General features: G+C 41.2%; 1 protein-coding gene across 2 annotated transcripts in view; it reads left to right on the forward strand.

The window, feature by feature from the left end:
* Zranb3 (zinc finger RANBP2-type containing 3) overlaps positions 1 to 16,004 on the forward strand; it is a 154,641-nt gene that overhangs the window by 5,835 nt on the left and 132,802 nt on the right. For both annotated transcript variants that reach the window (XM_028874939.2, XM_028874940.2), the window contains exon 2: positions 3,846 to 4,013. In XM_028874939.2, the coding sequence (XP_028730772.1) occupies positions 3,853 to 4,013 (161 nt within the window). In that variant the 5' untranslated portion in view covers positions 3,846 to 3,852. The remainder of the gene's footprint in view (positions 1 to 3,845; positions 4,014 to 16,004) is intronic.

Here is a 16,004-nt window from a genome sequence, read left to right on the forward strand (position 1 = left end):
TGTAATCAATATACTATTTTATAATATTAAATTTTGCCAATTAAACATTTCAATTTATTAAATTTAGGCTTTAGTTTACTGATGACCTATAAATATAGTTATATCAGGGCCGGAGGATAGCTTAGCTGTTAAGAGCACTGGCTCAACTCTCAATCACTTTGCAAAATATACTAATTTATTTATTATAATTTGAATTTAGTATATACTTTCTGTATTACGGTGACTTCTACATGGAAGCATTCATAGCACTGTTCTAGTCCCTTAATTCCTACCTTGCTGTGCACGAGTTGCACACTAGCACTGTGCATGCTTATGGCCACAATTTAGATCTTCTTAGCCCTAGCTCCTGTCCTGCCTCTGGACCCAGCATGGTCCTCCTGACCTTTGAAACTTTATTTATTTTTATTGATTGATTTGGTTTTTGTTGTTTTTGTTTTTCAAGGGTTTTCTATATTAGCCCTACTGTTCTGGAACTCACTCTGTAGACCAGGCTGGCCTCAAACTCAGAGATCCACCTGCCTCTGCCTCCCAAGTGCTGGGATTAAAGGCGTGCACACTACCACACCCAGGCTGTCCTTTGAAAGTTTAAAGACAAGTAATAGTGAGTGCTTAGTGCCAGGCACTTCTGGGTGTTTAACATTAGTAAACAAAACAAAGAAATCTGGAGTTGCTGGAGTCACCTACTTCAGAGGCTGATGAAGCAGGAGGATCACAAGTTCAAGGTCAGCCTGGCTGACTTAGACCTTGTATTGAAATAAATGTAAACGACTGGAGATACAGTTCAGGGGCAGAGTGCCTGTTTAGCATGCACAAGGAAGGCCCTAGGTTCAATCCTCATTACAAAAAAAAGCAAAAACCCCAATAAAACCCTGCCTTCATGAAGCTATGTCCTCGTTAAGAGAAATAGAATAAAGAACAAAAGATGTAAATTGTATAGTACTTTGTAAGCTGATAGGGGCTATCAAGGAGAAAAAAAAGTGAGGAAGGGTAGAGCTGTGAGGAATTAGAATTTAAATAGAGTGGCTAAGTTACTTATTGGTAGAATGGCCATTTAGAAGAGTGTGAAGGACACAAGGAAGGTGCTCCTGCAGGCATCTGGGGTAGACTGATATTCAGATGAGCTAGTGCAGTGTTCTCAGACCTGAAAGTACAAGAACATTAGCATGATAAAAGTAGGGGAGTGATGGAGAGGTAACTGGGGTCGGGTGGGGGAGATGGAAAGATGGCTTAAGAGATTGAAAGGCAGTAGTGAGACAGGTCTGAGTAAAGGCCAGAGTACCTCACTGTCTGTTGTATTGCAAAAAGGATCAAGGAAAAGGTAGACATGGGCAATACCAGGTAAATTTCCCTAGAAATTCTGACTAGAGACAGTGGTGGTTCAGATCAGGCCAGTAGATTGTAAATGAATAGAAATGGTGAGATTCTGGGTATAATTAGAATGTAGAGTCAACAGGAGTTGCTGATAGAGAGCTCTGCAGTTTGAGACAGAATGGAGTGCAAGTCCCTGGACGGATGCAATGAATGCAACAAAGATTGGGGAAGAGAGTTAAGAATTCTGTTTTTGGGATGTAGAGATGTCTAGCGAGATATGTGAATCTGAAGTTTAGGAGAGTTCCTCACATGTAAATGTGGAAGTCGTTGTCTGAGAAATAATATTTAAAACCGTGAGTAACACTCAAGAACAAAGGAAGCTACTAGGAACTGAGCCCTGGTCCATCTGCCTTGCAGGTAGACCAGGAGTGAAGTTTAGACTTGAAAGAATTAACCAGTGAGCTGGGATGAGAACTGTGAGAGGTCTGTGTTCTAGAGTCTAGTGACAATATGAAATGAGGAGGGGTGGTTCATTGGAAGGAGCAGGAAGGTACAGACTCATGCTTCTTCCTGTTAGTTTTATGTGGCGCTGTTTTATTTATCAAGTGCCTCTGTTTACCATGTGAGGAAAACCACGAGGTAGGACAAACCCACTGTGAGAGTTTATTAAGAGAGGAGTGCTTAGGACTATGGAAATGGTTGGGGGGGAGGGGAGAGTCTGTGGCCCGCTCTTTATGGATCCTCCCCACTTGCACGTATGGGCTCACATAGCAATGCCACGCATGCGCATAGATAATGTGATCACGCTGCTGGCAAATTACGTGACCATGCAGCGCATGCATGGTAGGACGCAAGGCCTTGGGATGACTAATCATTTGCCAGCACATGCGCAGTCATGTAGCAACACTTCCCCCATGTCAGACCTTCCCAAACCAGGGTTTTTGTGTATGCTGTACTTCTTCCAATAACCCTTTTTGACTCCTGCTTTGGTTAGTAAATTTATTATTCAGGCTTCAATTTTAATATATGTATATTAACATATGCATATAATATATTAAAATTCTTCTAAACCCCCAAATCTTAAAAAAAAAAAAAAATCCCTGTTCTATGCCAGCTTAATAACAAGTACCTGCCTATAGGAGATTTTTCCAAGAGCATCTGTATTTATATGATGTAGCCAGAGTCCAGCACGGGGTCTACTGTGTGTGTACACTGAGACTCATATTTCTGAGTGCACAGCACCATGGAATTCAAGAGGTTGGGTGTTAAGCATTTTTAACTGTGGCTGTCTTTAAGGCAAATATTCTATTAAAAACAGGAATTTTTACGGTAGTTTAACCACAAAGGATTACCACCCTGGCGTATTTCCAGTGATGAATAGAGGAAAGATCTACACCTTCGTCTCACGTCTTCCTTATTTTAGCTATGTGGTCTGAGAATTTTGCCTTTCTGGATTGTATCACTCTAGACTTTCAGTGTTCACTGGCACATCATTTTCCCCACACCCTCTTTTTGAGACAAGTTTACAGCATGTATCCCCTAGCTGGCCTGGAACTCACTGTATAGACCAGGCTGGCCTGGAACTCTGTGTAGACCAGGCTGGCCCCCTGAGTGATGGCACCACCATGCCCAGTCCAAATGTTAACTGTTTAAGAGAATTATTTAAAAGTGAGTTCTACTAAATCTTTCTTTCCCCAAGTTTTCCTAGACAGTAACTGTTGTTTTGATTGTTTTATGTGTTGGGGCATACACAAAACTCAGAAAACTGTAGTCCATTCTTTCCTTTTTTACATGGGACCTGGGAATCAAACTCATGTCCTCAGACTTGTGGGTCAAACACTTTTACCGTTTGCCCAAAGAATTTGTAAATCACTTAAGACGTGCATTCTTTTCTTTCTTTCTTTCTTTTTTTTTTTTTTTTAAAGAAATTATCTGAGCTGGAATTTAAGCTCTGTCATGGAGTACTTTATAGTATTTGCAAGCCCTGGGTTTAGTCCACAGCACTGTAACAAACATCAAGAAAAGATTCAAAAGGCTATAATGTTACTAGTTTTGTAAAAATCCAGTTGAGGGCTGGCAAGATGGCTCAGAGGTTAAGAGCACTGACTGATCTTCCAGAGGTCCTGGGTTCAATTCCCAGCAACCACATGGTGGCTCACAGCCATCTGTAGTGAGATCTGGTGCCCTCTCCTGGTGTTCTGCACTGTATACATAATAAATAAATCTTAAAAAAAAATATCCAGTTGATGCATGATTTTTTCAGTGTTGTATTTATTTGCTTGAAATGGGTATGGCTATATTATGTTTCAAAATGAAATAGAGGACTGTTCTTGGACAGTGAATTATTCTGTCACTTCTGGACTCAGTGCCGTGAGTTTTCTTGGTAGCTCACTCAGGGAACGTGGTTTAGCTAGTCTGTGTGTAGCCAGTATCCCGGAGCTGGGTGTAAGTGACTTACTGTCGTGCATGTGGGATTCTGCAGTGTGGTGACTAATGTCCCCCAACCTTTGTGTGTCATGTTCCTCCTTTTTCAGGCTCAGCATGCCTGCAGCTGGTGACAAAAAGAAGGCCCCCACGCCTCAGAGTTCTCCTTTAACAAGCGAACCATATACACAGCTGGATTTTTTACCTGACAAGCTCAGAGAAAAGCTGCTCCCATTCCAAAAAGATGGCATCATTTTTGCCCTCAGAAGAGATGGCAGGTAAAGAACTTTGATAAGTCATGCTAAAAATTATTGAGGAAAAAAAAAGTGCTAAAAAGCCAAGTTCTGTTTAATCCTTTCTTTTCAAATATCGCAAAGCTTTCTATAACTAGAGTGATTTAATGAAATAGACTTTATCCATAAGCTTTAATTTACTTATACTTGAGGTGGAAAGACATTGAACAATGCTGCGTTTTAACTGCATTTGATATATTTTTGCTTGCTGTACATATGTGCCAAATTCTACTTGTTGAGGTCAGGTCAGTTTGCCATAATTACCATGTGAGTGCTGGGGGTCAAACTCAGGTCTTCTGGTACCTGTTTTTATGGTTTGGTTTTGTTCTGTTCTGTTTTTTGAGCTAAGGTCTCTCTACATAGCCCTTGCTGTCCTTCCTGGAACTCACTCTGTAGACCAAGCTGGCCTCAAGAACTTAGAGATCCACCTGCCTCTGCCTCCCAAGTGCTGTGATGAAAGGCATGAAAGGCGTGTGCCACCATGCCCAGCTTCAGTCAGGTATCTTAAGTCTCTGAGTTACTAGGTACTCTCAAGATTTCATATTGACAGCTTTCTTGAATATATTACTATTCATTACACACACACACACACACACACACACACACACACACACACCTCTATCACACTTTATTCTTTTCTTCAGTTTAAAATAGCAACCTCTTGGTGTTTATGTTATGTCTACATCATTGATTGATTGATTGATTGATTTAGTTGTTATTGTTTTTGTACTTCTTTTCAAAGGTCACTGTATTGGCTATCCCTTGCCTTGTTGCTGTGACAGATACCTGAGGAAAGCCAAATGAGGAGAAGTTTCTTTGGGTTCCCGGTTTAGAAAGAACGGTCCCTGCTGCTGGGGCGAGCATGAGAGGGAGGGGTAGCTGTGGTTCGGTGAAGAGGGGAGGGGGGCTCACGGACAGCCTTACTCTCACCCCAGCAGCCTGCTTCCTCCAGCTGAACCGCCCCAGCCAGGCGAACTGCCTCAGCGAGGCTCGCCACCTCCCAGAGCCGCACCGCTCACTGGGGCCATTTCGTGTCTGGACTGTAGCAATTCATGTCATCTTCTCTGTCAGGTCAGGCCATCCCGGGGTTTTCTCTATTCTCAGGGATAGTGTGCCCTTCTTGATCCCGTAGTTCAAGTATCACGTGCTTTCTCCACCGTGTCTTATGAAACACGTTAAACATAAAACAGCATTGAATAAATGCTGAGTGGCCATCCGTAGTCCTCTCACCAATCCGTGATAACAAATTTCACTATCTATCCCTCTGTCCTCTCTTCACATCAATCCATCTTAGTTATTTTTAAATCGCCTCGCGGTAAACTACAGATATTTTTCTATACCCTAAATACTTAAGTGTGTGTATGGTTAACTATATAGTTCATATTTGTTTATTCTTTATTTTATTTTATTATTTATTTATAGTTTTTTGAGACTTTTCTGTATAGCCCTGGCTGTCCAGGACCTCGCTTTGTAGACCAGGCTGACATCGAACTCAGAGATCTGCCTGCCTCTGCCTTCTAAGTACTGGAGTTAAAGGCATACACCACCACCACCACCACCAGCTGACTTGTTTATCTTTTTTTACATCTATTTATTTTAGGTGTGATTACACCACCTATGCACTTGTGGAGGTCAGAGGACAGTTTTGGGGGAGTTGATTCTCTCTTTCCACCTTGGTGTAGGTCTCAGGGATTGGACTCAGACTGTCAGGCTTGGTGCCTTTATTTACTGAGCCACCTCACTAGCCCGATCTACGCTTTTTGGTGGTTTGTATTTTGCTTTTGACGTTGTTTTGAGGCAGGGTCTCACTGTGTTGCCCTGGCTGGCCTTGAATTTGCCGAGATCTACCTGCCTCTGCCCCTCTCTCTCAGCTGAGATTCAAGGCGTGCGCTCCCATGCCAGGCCCAGTTCTGCAGTAGGTGTGCTTTCCCTGTTCTAGGACTTCCTGTTAATGGGATGACGGTATGTGGAAGACTTCTTTCTAGAAGTTAATCTCTTTTAACGTAGTAGCAGTTCCTCTTGTGTGCATTTGTATTCATGGCTGTAAATGAAACCTAAGATTATTGGGCTCTTTCACCTTGTCCCTGTGTCTTCCCACTTTTTCCTAGCTAAACATCTCCTTTGGAGATTTACTTCGTTTTTAAGGGTGAGACCACTCTATATTCATAATGTCTGTGTTCAGGTTCCTGAAGATTTCAGTTGCAAATGCCATCCAAAACTGCCACTGGATGGCCTTAGCTTCTTTAGTTCGCCGTTGTTTCTTTGTGCTTGCCTGTGAAAGCTGGGTAAACAGAGCATGTGCTTCAGAGCCCACGGAGTGCTGAAGTCTGAGCCACTTACTCTCTGTGGTCTTGGGCATGCGTCTTTAACAGTTCATCCTTCCGCTTTATCGTAGAATAGTGCTCAACTGGTGCCTGTTCTCTTTTAGTGAGCTAATCTTAGTAATTTCCAAATACTTGCCCTTAGACTGTTCACTATTCTTAGGAAAATATAAATCTATGCAGGAAAATGGCAAAGTAAGAAGTGAGCTATTTACAACGCTAAATTTATTCATTTTGAGGCTGTGGTGACGTGTACCTATAATTCCGGCACTTAGGAGACAGGTGAATTAGCACCACAGACCCTTTCTCAAAACAAAAGAAAACTAAATAAAAAGTGGAGCTTACATTCATTTTGAAGGCATAGCATTTCTCCTTTCTTGTAATTCTTGTAATTAGAATTGTCCTTTTTTTTTGTTAGAATAGGTTGTGAGCAGCTAAAATTTTAAATTGTATTATTTAGCAAATGAATATGAACAGTGTCATGTTGGTTTCCCATTAACTTTTTGTTTATTGGACTTTGAAATATTTTTTTAAATAAATAAGGAAATAGAATCTGTTGGACAAAACAAGAGAGTTTGGGGTGAAGAACTATGCTATTGGTGGCTCACTTTCTTGTTTTCTTAAATACAAGAACATGTGTATGTTTAGAGGAACTTGGTGCATAAGCCAAGATGTTACTAGTATAAATATAGTGAGTGTATTAATTGTTGAGTGGTGAATTCTGGTGAATGTATTTTTTATTTGTGGCTCTTCTTTGCATTTGAAATTTTTTTTTAAGATTTATTTATTTATTTATTTATTATGTATACAGTGTTCTGCCTGCATGTATGCCTGCAGGCCAGAAGAGGGTGCCAGATCTCATTACAGATGGTTGTAAGCCACCATGTGGTTGCTGGGAATTGAACTCAGGACCTCTGGAAGATCAACCAGTGCCCTTAACCACTGAGCCATCTCTCCAGCCCCCTGATTTGATTTTTTTTTTTTCAATGAGTAATGTAAGTCACTCCACTTCTTGTTTGTGGCATTCTCCTGATTGGAAGGAGGTGTTTGTCTCTGGGTTTTTGCATTCTCAGAATAATTCATTCAGCATGCTTTCCTTTTTATTTATCCCATTTTGGATTTTTATACATAGAAAATCTGATTAGTGTTTGTTGATTCCAAGAGGGTCTCAGACAGTCCCTCTTCATATCCCTCCCATCTTCTCCTTTTTCTATAATTCCAGCCTTTCACTTGCAATTCTTTACTTTATCCTGTTTCTATTAATGTCTCTTACACTGTCTGTGTGCTAGATAATGGCTTTGTTTTTGTTTTTGTTTTGTTTTGAGAAAGGGTCTCTCTACATAGAGCTCTCTATTTAGATCAGGCTGGCCTCGAACTCACAGAAATTCACCTGCTTCTCCCTCCTGAGTGCTGGGATTAAGGCATGTGCAACCATTCCTGGTTAGATAGTGTCAACTTTTAGTTTTCTCTCACAGCTCTAATCTGCTCTCTTACTCAGTTTTTGAAAAGCAATTTTTCTTATTGATCTATAGTATATGTGTAGAAAGGTATACAAATTATGTAAATCTTGAAGAAATTTAGTGTAGCCATCTCCCAGATCAAAAAAAAGAGAACATGAACCCTGCATGATGGCATACATGGTAATCCCTGAATTCTGGAGGCTCAGGTATGAGAACTGTGACCTTCAGGCTGGCCTGGGATGTGTACTGAGACCATCTTTCAATAGAGACAACACAATAGCAAGTGCTGGGTGGTGGCATCGGCATACAACGACTTTAATCCCAGCACAGAGGCAGGTGGTCTCTTGAGTTCGAGGCCAGGCTGATCTACAGAGTGAGTTCTAGAACAGCCAGGGCTATTCTCAAAAACCCAACCAAACAAAACAAAGAACAAACAAGCCAATAATAGCAAGAAACTGTCCTCTTGCCTCCTAATTCCTACTCTCCCCTCCTCTTCAAAGGAGCACTGTCCTGACTTTTAACACCACAGATTGCTTTTCCTATTCATCTACAATGAGGTGTATCCAACTTTTTAAATTAAAACAGTAAAGACTGATTTATTTCATTTAATTTATGTATGTGAGTGTTTTACCCGCATGTAGGTGCACCACTTGTATGCCAGGTGCCCTCAGAGGTCAAAGAGCGTTTTCGATCTGCTGGGACTACACTCACATATGGTTTTAACCCACCACGGGAGTGCCAGGAACCAAACCTGCAGGCCTCTGCAAGAACAAGTGCTCGGAGCCACCCAGCTGTTTTTCTAGTGCCGATGTGTCCAGCTTTTTGATACCTTTTTGACATGATAACGTGTTATCTTAAAAGGTTGCACTTAAGAGGCATGCAGATAAGTAGCAATAACAATTTTTAAAAAGGTGACCCCTCCAAAAAATTGTTTAAGTTTTAAAGTAAGTTTCTGATTTTACATTTATCTACATTCATAGTTATCCTAGGGTGCATGTAGCCTATAGGCTGCAGGTTGGACACATGTGATAAATTTCTTTTGTGTCTGTGTCTCCCATTTCACAGCATTCTGATAATAAATCTGTATTCTTGCATGTGACTACAGTTTATAAATTCTCATCATATAAAATTCCATTGTATAACTACAGCAAAACGTTCACTTTTTTTGTGATGGTCATTGGGTTATTTCTGAGTTTCAAAGTCTTAACAGTAGTAATTCTTACACAAATACCTAGGTAAATATATTTACATTTTTTCTTATATTCACCTCCCAAGAAGAGTTATTGGATCATAAGAGATCATGTATTTTGCTTTACTAAATACCACTTGCATGGCTTGCTTGGACTATCATAAAAAAGTACCACCACTAATGCAGTTAACAGAAAAATGTATTGTCTCTCACTCTCTAGAGGTTAGCAGTTCAAAATCAAGGTTTTGGCCAAGTTGATGTTTTCTGAGGGCTGTGAAGAAAAGATCTATCATAACCTTTCCCATTTTTGAAACTTTATATTTATTTATTTGCTGTGTCTGTGTGGGTGTGCTCACTGGCACACACATGCAGGTCAAAAGACAACTTGGGGGAGTTGGTTCTCCCCTACCAGTGGGTCCTGGGGATCGAACTCAGACCATATGTTTTTATAATTTTATTTATTTATAGTTTTGGGTTTTTTTAAATTGTTGTTGTTGTTGTTGTTGTTGTTTTAACATATGAATGTTCTGTCTGCTTGTATGCCTACGTGCCAGAAGAGGGCATCAGATCCCATTATAGATGGTTGTGAGCCACCATGTGGGTGCTGGGAATTGAACCCAGGTCCTCTGGAAGAGCAGCCAGTGCTCTTAACCTCTGAGCCATCTCTCCAGCCCCCAGTAGTATTTTTATGGTTTGCATTTTTTGCACATCTTTTCTTTTTAGAAATCTGTGCCTGCTGCCCAGTAATGAAGAGGCTGCATGCCACCTGTCTTGGCTTAAGAATGGTTTTATTAATGAGAATAAGAACATGCATGCCACCTGTCTTGGCTTAAGAATGGTTTTATTAATGAGAATAAGAACATACTTATGTAAGGGGACCTAAATTGTACAGAAACAATATGGCACCTGCTATCTTATTATCTGGAGATCCAGAAAAATGGGTAACACTCTCCATTATGATTCCAAAGACCTGAGAACCAGGGAACTCGTGGCAGAAATCCTGCCTCTGAATCCTGGATAACCAGGAGCTCCCTTGTCCAAGGCAGGACATGATGGGAATCCCAGATTCAGTGGAAGGACAAGCTTTTGCCAGCAGTTTCTTTTAAAATATTTATGTTTTTACTTTTCACATCAATTAGATTTACAGTTCACTTGGAATAATTTTATTCCTGGTACAAAGTAAAGGTCACAATTATTTTTTCATTTCCTTTTGCATGTGCACATCCAGTTGCTCGTCCTCAATCTAATGAGAAGGCTGATTTAGCCCACTGGTATGTAGTGACATCACTGTCATAAATCAGGCTCCTCTTTCTAGGTGAGTGCTGCTGTCTGACAGAATGTTCTGCCAGAATGGAAAGGTTCTGTACAGAGACAAGCCAATCAATACCCATTTTAGCAACCTGTGGTTATTGGATTCGAAAAATATAGCTAATGCAAGTAAAGTGGGCATTTTAAATTTTGGCTAGCTTGAATTAATTTAAATTTAAATCTGAAGAGTCATAGGTATCATCTGGCTATGACGTGTTATAATGCAGTTGTACATTTATTCTATTTATCTGTTAGGTGCCTTTTTTAAAATTTATTTTTCATTTTGTGTGTGTGTGTGTGTGCGTTTGTGTGCGTGCGTGCGTGTGTGCACGCCTGTGCTCATGCCTGGAGGTGAGAGGAAAATATTGGATATCCTGCCTTATCATAGTCCTTTGAGAGACTGCCTCTCATTGAACCTGGAGCTAGACTGGGAGATAGTAAGTCCCAGCCATGCTCCTGCCTCTGTCCCCAACAGCTCTGACTGATAGACAGACAGACAGACAGACAGTCATTCTTGGTCTCTTACGTAGGTTCAGGGATCTGGACTCCGGTCCTCAGGCTTGTAGAGCACGTGCTCTTCTCCACTGAGCCCTCTCTTTAGGCCGCCACTTTTAGTTTTAATTATTTTATTTTTATTTATGTATATGCTTGCATGTCTGTGTGTATAACATGTATGTGTATGTGCCCAAGGTGGCCAGAAGAGAGTATCAGATTTCTTGGAGCTGGAGTTAAAACCAGTTGTTGGCTGTTTGTGGAGGGAACTCAGGTCCTCTGCAAGAGCAGGAAGTACTCCTAACTGCTGAGCTATCTCTCCAGACTTTGTTTTTAATCTTAATATTAATTTTATTTATTTTAATTATCAAGGAAGGCATATGTGCCATTACATGAGTGTAGAGGTCAGAGGACAACTTTATGGAATTGGTCCTTTCTTTCCATCTTTTTTGGTTTGTTTGTTTTTTGAGACAGGGTTTCTCTGTGTAGCTTTGCGCCTGTCCTGGAACTGGCTCTGCAGACCAGGCTGGCCTCGAACTCACAGAGATCGGCCTGCCTCTGCGTCCCGAGTGCTGGGATTAATCCTTCCACCTTTTTATACATAGGTTCCAGGGATTGAACTCAGGTCACTAAGTTTACATGGCCAATAGTTTTACCTGCCTGGCCTAGCCTCCAGTTTGGTACCTTTCCTCTTCCCAAGCAGTCCCCATTCTACTTTTTTGTTTGTTTGTTTTTCGAGACAGGGTTTCTCTGTGTAGCTTTGTGCCTTTCCTGGAACTCACTCTGTAGCCCAGGCTGGCTTCGAACTCACAGAGATCTGTCTGGCTCTGCCTCCCAAGTGCTGGGATTAAAGGCGTGCGCCATCACTGCCCTGCCTGCTTTTTATGTAGATTCTGTATGTGAAAGAAGTCATGTGATCTTTACTTTTTTCAGCTGTGCTTATTTTGCTTAGCATGGTAACCTCCAGTTCCATCATTTTCCTGCAAATGACATATTTTTGGTGTTTGTGATTTAAAACTGCATTATGCTTACAGACCACATTTCCTTTACCATTTCAGATGTTGCAAGGCACTTGGGCTGATTTTGTGACTTGGCTATTGTGAATAGAGTTTCTGTAAAATTGACTGTGCATTTATCTTTCCTTTCTGCTATCTTTGGCTCTTTCAGTTCTGTACCCAGATGTGGAAGATCTGGACCATCCCAGGATTATATTTTTAGTTCTGCAGAGATTTGGTTAATTAAGTGATTTTGAGAGGGAATCACACTGTCTGTCACCCAGTCTGGCCTGGAACCTGCCATGTAGCCATGGCTGAACTCAACTCATGGTCCTCCTACCCGCTAGCATTACAGATATGTACCATGATGCTGACTGTACTGTTAGTACTTTGAGGAGCCTCCATAGTATCTGCACTAGTTATATTTCTACTAACGTTGTATAGTTCTCCATGTCCTGCACATCCTTAGCAGCCTTTGATTGCTTGATGATAGACATTCTGTTTGTCCGCTGCTTTTCTTTTCTCTCTGGCTTTGGAGAACTCTGTTCCGTGTGGTTCCAACTTGCATTCACAGTCCCACAAAGGAAAGTTTAATTGCAGCATCTTTTCCCACAAGCCCATAATTTCTGTACTCTACAATGACTAGGTCTTTCATATCAACTACCACAGTTATTCCTGGGAAATCAATATATTTGATTGTTATAAATTGTCCTTCTGTTGTAATTTTTTTCTATTCTCTCATTATCCAGAAGTTTTAGTTGGTATGGTTTCCTTTGCTCTTCTTGACTTGGTGGTGCTAGGCATTCACATTCAAGATTTTACAGTTGTTACCTGTTCCAGTATCTTTTTAAAGAGCCGCATTCATACTTGATTTGTGTGTATGCTTGCACGTGCCACAATGTACTATCCAGGTCAGAGGACAACTTTCGGGACTTCCGTTCTCTCTTTCCACGATGTGGCATCTTGGGTCTCAGGCTAGGGTCATCAGGCTTGGCAGCAAGTGACTTTACTCGGTGAGCCATCTGGCCAGCTCCAGTGTGGTCTTTGTTCTGCCCGTACTCCCTGGACTGTTACATACATCAGTGTTAGCCCTTCCTTCAGTGTTCTCTCCGTTGCCTCCCCTGTTTAGTTTTCGTTTTTTGCTTCTGTGTGTATAGAAGCATGTGTGTAGCTGCGCCTCCTCTGTCCTCGCCCGTTTGTGTGCATTTCACACGCACTCTGTGTGCTCACCTCACTCTGCTTTACTGCCTTTTGCTGCTCTTGTCCTGAGAAGGACACTACTGGTGCTCGTGACCCCAAAACCACTCGGTTTTTGCTGCTCACATGGGAGAGCTGGGTTATTAAATATTCTCTGCACAGGACACTTGCCATCACACCAGGCTCCGGGAAGCATGATGCAGACGTTCATAGGGGAAGTGTTGAAGGCTTGGCTGGTTTCTGTGTCCAGCTGAGGGATTAGCTGACTAACGTCAAGGAACAGTCAGTCCTTCCCTTTCCTGCAGTTAGAGAATAGGAGTATTGTGAACTTCGCTCTTCCTCCAGCATTGTGCTTTTAGATCCTAGCATATCCAGTTCGAGTCTGCTGGGTCTTGTTTCGTGTCATGTTTTAGCTCTGCTTTGATTTCTGTATAAATTTAGAACATTTTTATTTATATACTCTTTGAAGGCTACTTTGTTTTTTGTTGCTCTATATACTTTATTTCTCAGTGTTCTAGTTTGCTTTCTGTTGCTGTGATAAAACAGTTGGACTGAAAGCAATTAATAGGAGGAAAAGGTTTATTTTGAATGACACTTCCAGGACTCTCCTACATAATTAATAACACACACACACACACACACACACACACACACACACAGCATCTGATCAGCAGTTTTCATTATACCTTTTCATATTATTTAAATTATCAATTCGAAGTAAACTAATATAATGTTTTTTTTACATAAATTTTTCATAATTAAAATTTATTTATAAAAATAATATTAAATTTATAATAATTACAAAACTGAAACTTCCTTGCTTCCCAGTCAGCCAGTACATAAATATCAAATTCACTCAAACTTAGGTTGATTGATACTGCTGCTCAACATATCTTCTTAGCCCAGCTACTTAACTTCTATGTAGCTCAGACAGTCTTGTCTTCCTACCTCCCTCCTCCCAAGTGCTAGGCTCTCTCATATGGTCACTACTTTAGCATTTTACAATTCTGAATTTTGATTACCAAATCATGTGAGATGGATTTGCTTTTTTGACTTAAACTTTAGATAAGGTTTGATTTAATAAAATGCTCTGGTTTTCTGTGTGTACTTTTAAAGGTTCTGATAGGTTTTGTAACCACAAAATATGTCCATCAACCACATTACACCTGTTCCTAATCAACTCTTCCCCTAAATTTGGCAACCCTGCCCTGACTTCTTTCACCACAGTGTTTTTCTTTTCTTTTTTATTTTTGGTTTTTCGAGACAGGGTTTCTCTGTGTAGTTTTGGTGCCTGTCCTGAATCTCACTCTGTAGACCAGGCTGACCTCGAACTCACAGAGATCCATCTGGCTCTGCCTCCTGAGTGCTGGGATCAAAGGCGTGTGCCACTGCCGCCCGGCAATGTGTTTTTCTTTTTAATAACATTTCTGTTTAGTGTGCGCAGTGTTTTGAACAAGAATAGTCCCCATAGGCTAATATTTTTGAAGACTGGTTTCCTAGTAGGTGGACTGTTTAGAAAAGATTGGGAGGTGTGGCTTTGAAGGAGGTGTGTCACTAGGGGTGGGCTCTGAGGTTTCGAAAGTCCGTGCCAGGCCCACTCTGTGTGTGTGTGTGTGTGTGTGTGTGTGTGTGTGTGTGTGTGTGTGTGTGCGTGCACATCTTATGCTTCTCAGTCAGATTTATGCTTATCTAAATCAGATGTAAGCTCTCAGCTACTGTTCCAGTTCCATGCCTCTGTACCATAACGTTCCCAACATGATGATCATGGTTTAACCCTCTGAAACTGTAAGGAAGGCCCCAATTAAATGCTTTCTTTTCTAACTTTGGTCATGGTGTCTCTTCGTGGAAATAAAAAAATAAAAATAAAATAAAATAAGACAGCCAGCTCCCTGCTTTTCCTCCACAGTGATCAGTGTTTCTTTCTCACTTCCCATTTTGGCAGTCTAGGAGCATAGTGTGCCTTGGTGGTAATCCTTATGCCTCTCTTTTTCTTGATTTGCCATTGGCTAACATTTTCTTTTTTTCTGTAAGTTGCAGCTTATTTATTCATTTCTGTTGCTTAAGGCAGTGTCTTATGTAGGTCAGGCTGGCCCAAACTTGCTATTTAGTGGATGGACCTTAAACTCTAATCCTACTGGCTTGACTTCCAAAATCCTGAGATATAGGAAGCTGTGATTCAACTGCCAGTACGCTGATGTTTAAGTTGGTCACACCCATCATTTTCCAGGAAAAAGAAACTAAGACCCATTTCACATTTTGAATGTGTCAGCCTTCTATTTGCTTTCAAAACTTTGCTGAATGAAGGCCAGTGTTAACAGTCAGCTACTTGAGAATACTGATTATTAGCAATTTTTTCCACCAGTCATTTTCTGATTTTCCAATCGTGCCCCTAGACAATGTATCAGTTGTATTACAATTAAGATCATCCACAATATGTATTTAAATAATACGTATTTAAGTACTATGGGTGATATTTTATTTGTGCTGAAATGTGATTTTATTTGTATGTTAATAAATAAAGTTGCCTGGGGGTCAGAGCTCATAGCAAGTCATTTAGCAGAAGTCTGGCAGTGGTAGCACACGCCCTTAATCCTGATCACGTGACAGGCAGAATCTCTGTGTGTTCAAGGATACAGTCAGCATGGAGACACACAGGAAGTAGGTCTCTTTCTCAGGGAAGGATGGCAGTGGAATGGGGTGGCAAGAAGGCGGTCTTGGTCTCAGCTCTTGGCTACTGCTCTCTGACCTCTGGGCTTTAACTCAGCATTTGGCTCTGTGGTTAAAATTCTGACTCCGTGTTGATCTGTTCTGCACTAAGACTTTCAATTCGTTTTCTGCTCTAGGTACTTGCTCTGGAAGGTTCTAGACCCTCTAGGAAGCGCTAACTTGGACCCCACTTGTCCTTTCTTGTTTGGAGGGTACACTCCTGCTCTAGGGTTAGTCTCCCCTGACCAGCCACTGTTCCCAGCTCTCTCCAGTTTTCCATTTGGCTCTGCCTTGGTAGCTGCACTGGG

Source organism: Peromyscus leucopus, chromosome 15, assembly GCF_004664715.2.
Source record: "Peromyscus leucopus breed LL Stock chromosome 15, UCI_PerLeu_2.1, whole genome shotgun sequence".
NCBI lineage: Eukaryota > Metazoa > Chordata > Mammalia > Rodentia > Cricetidae > Peromyscus > Peromyscus leucopus.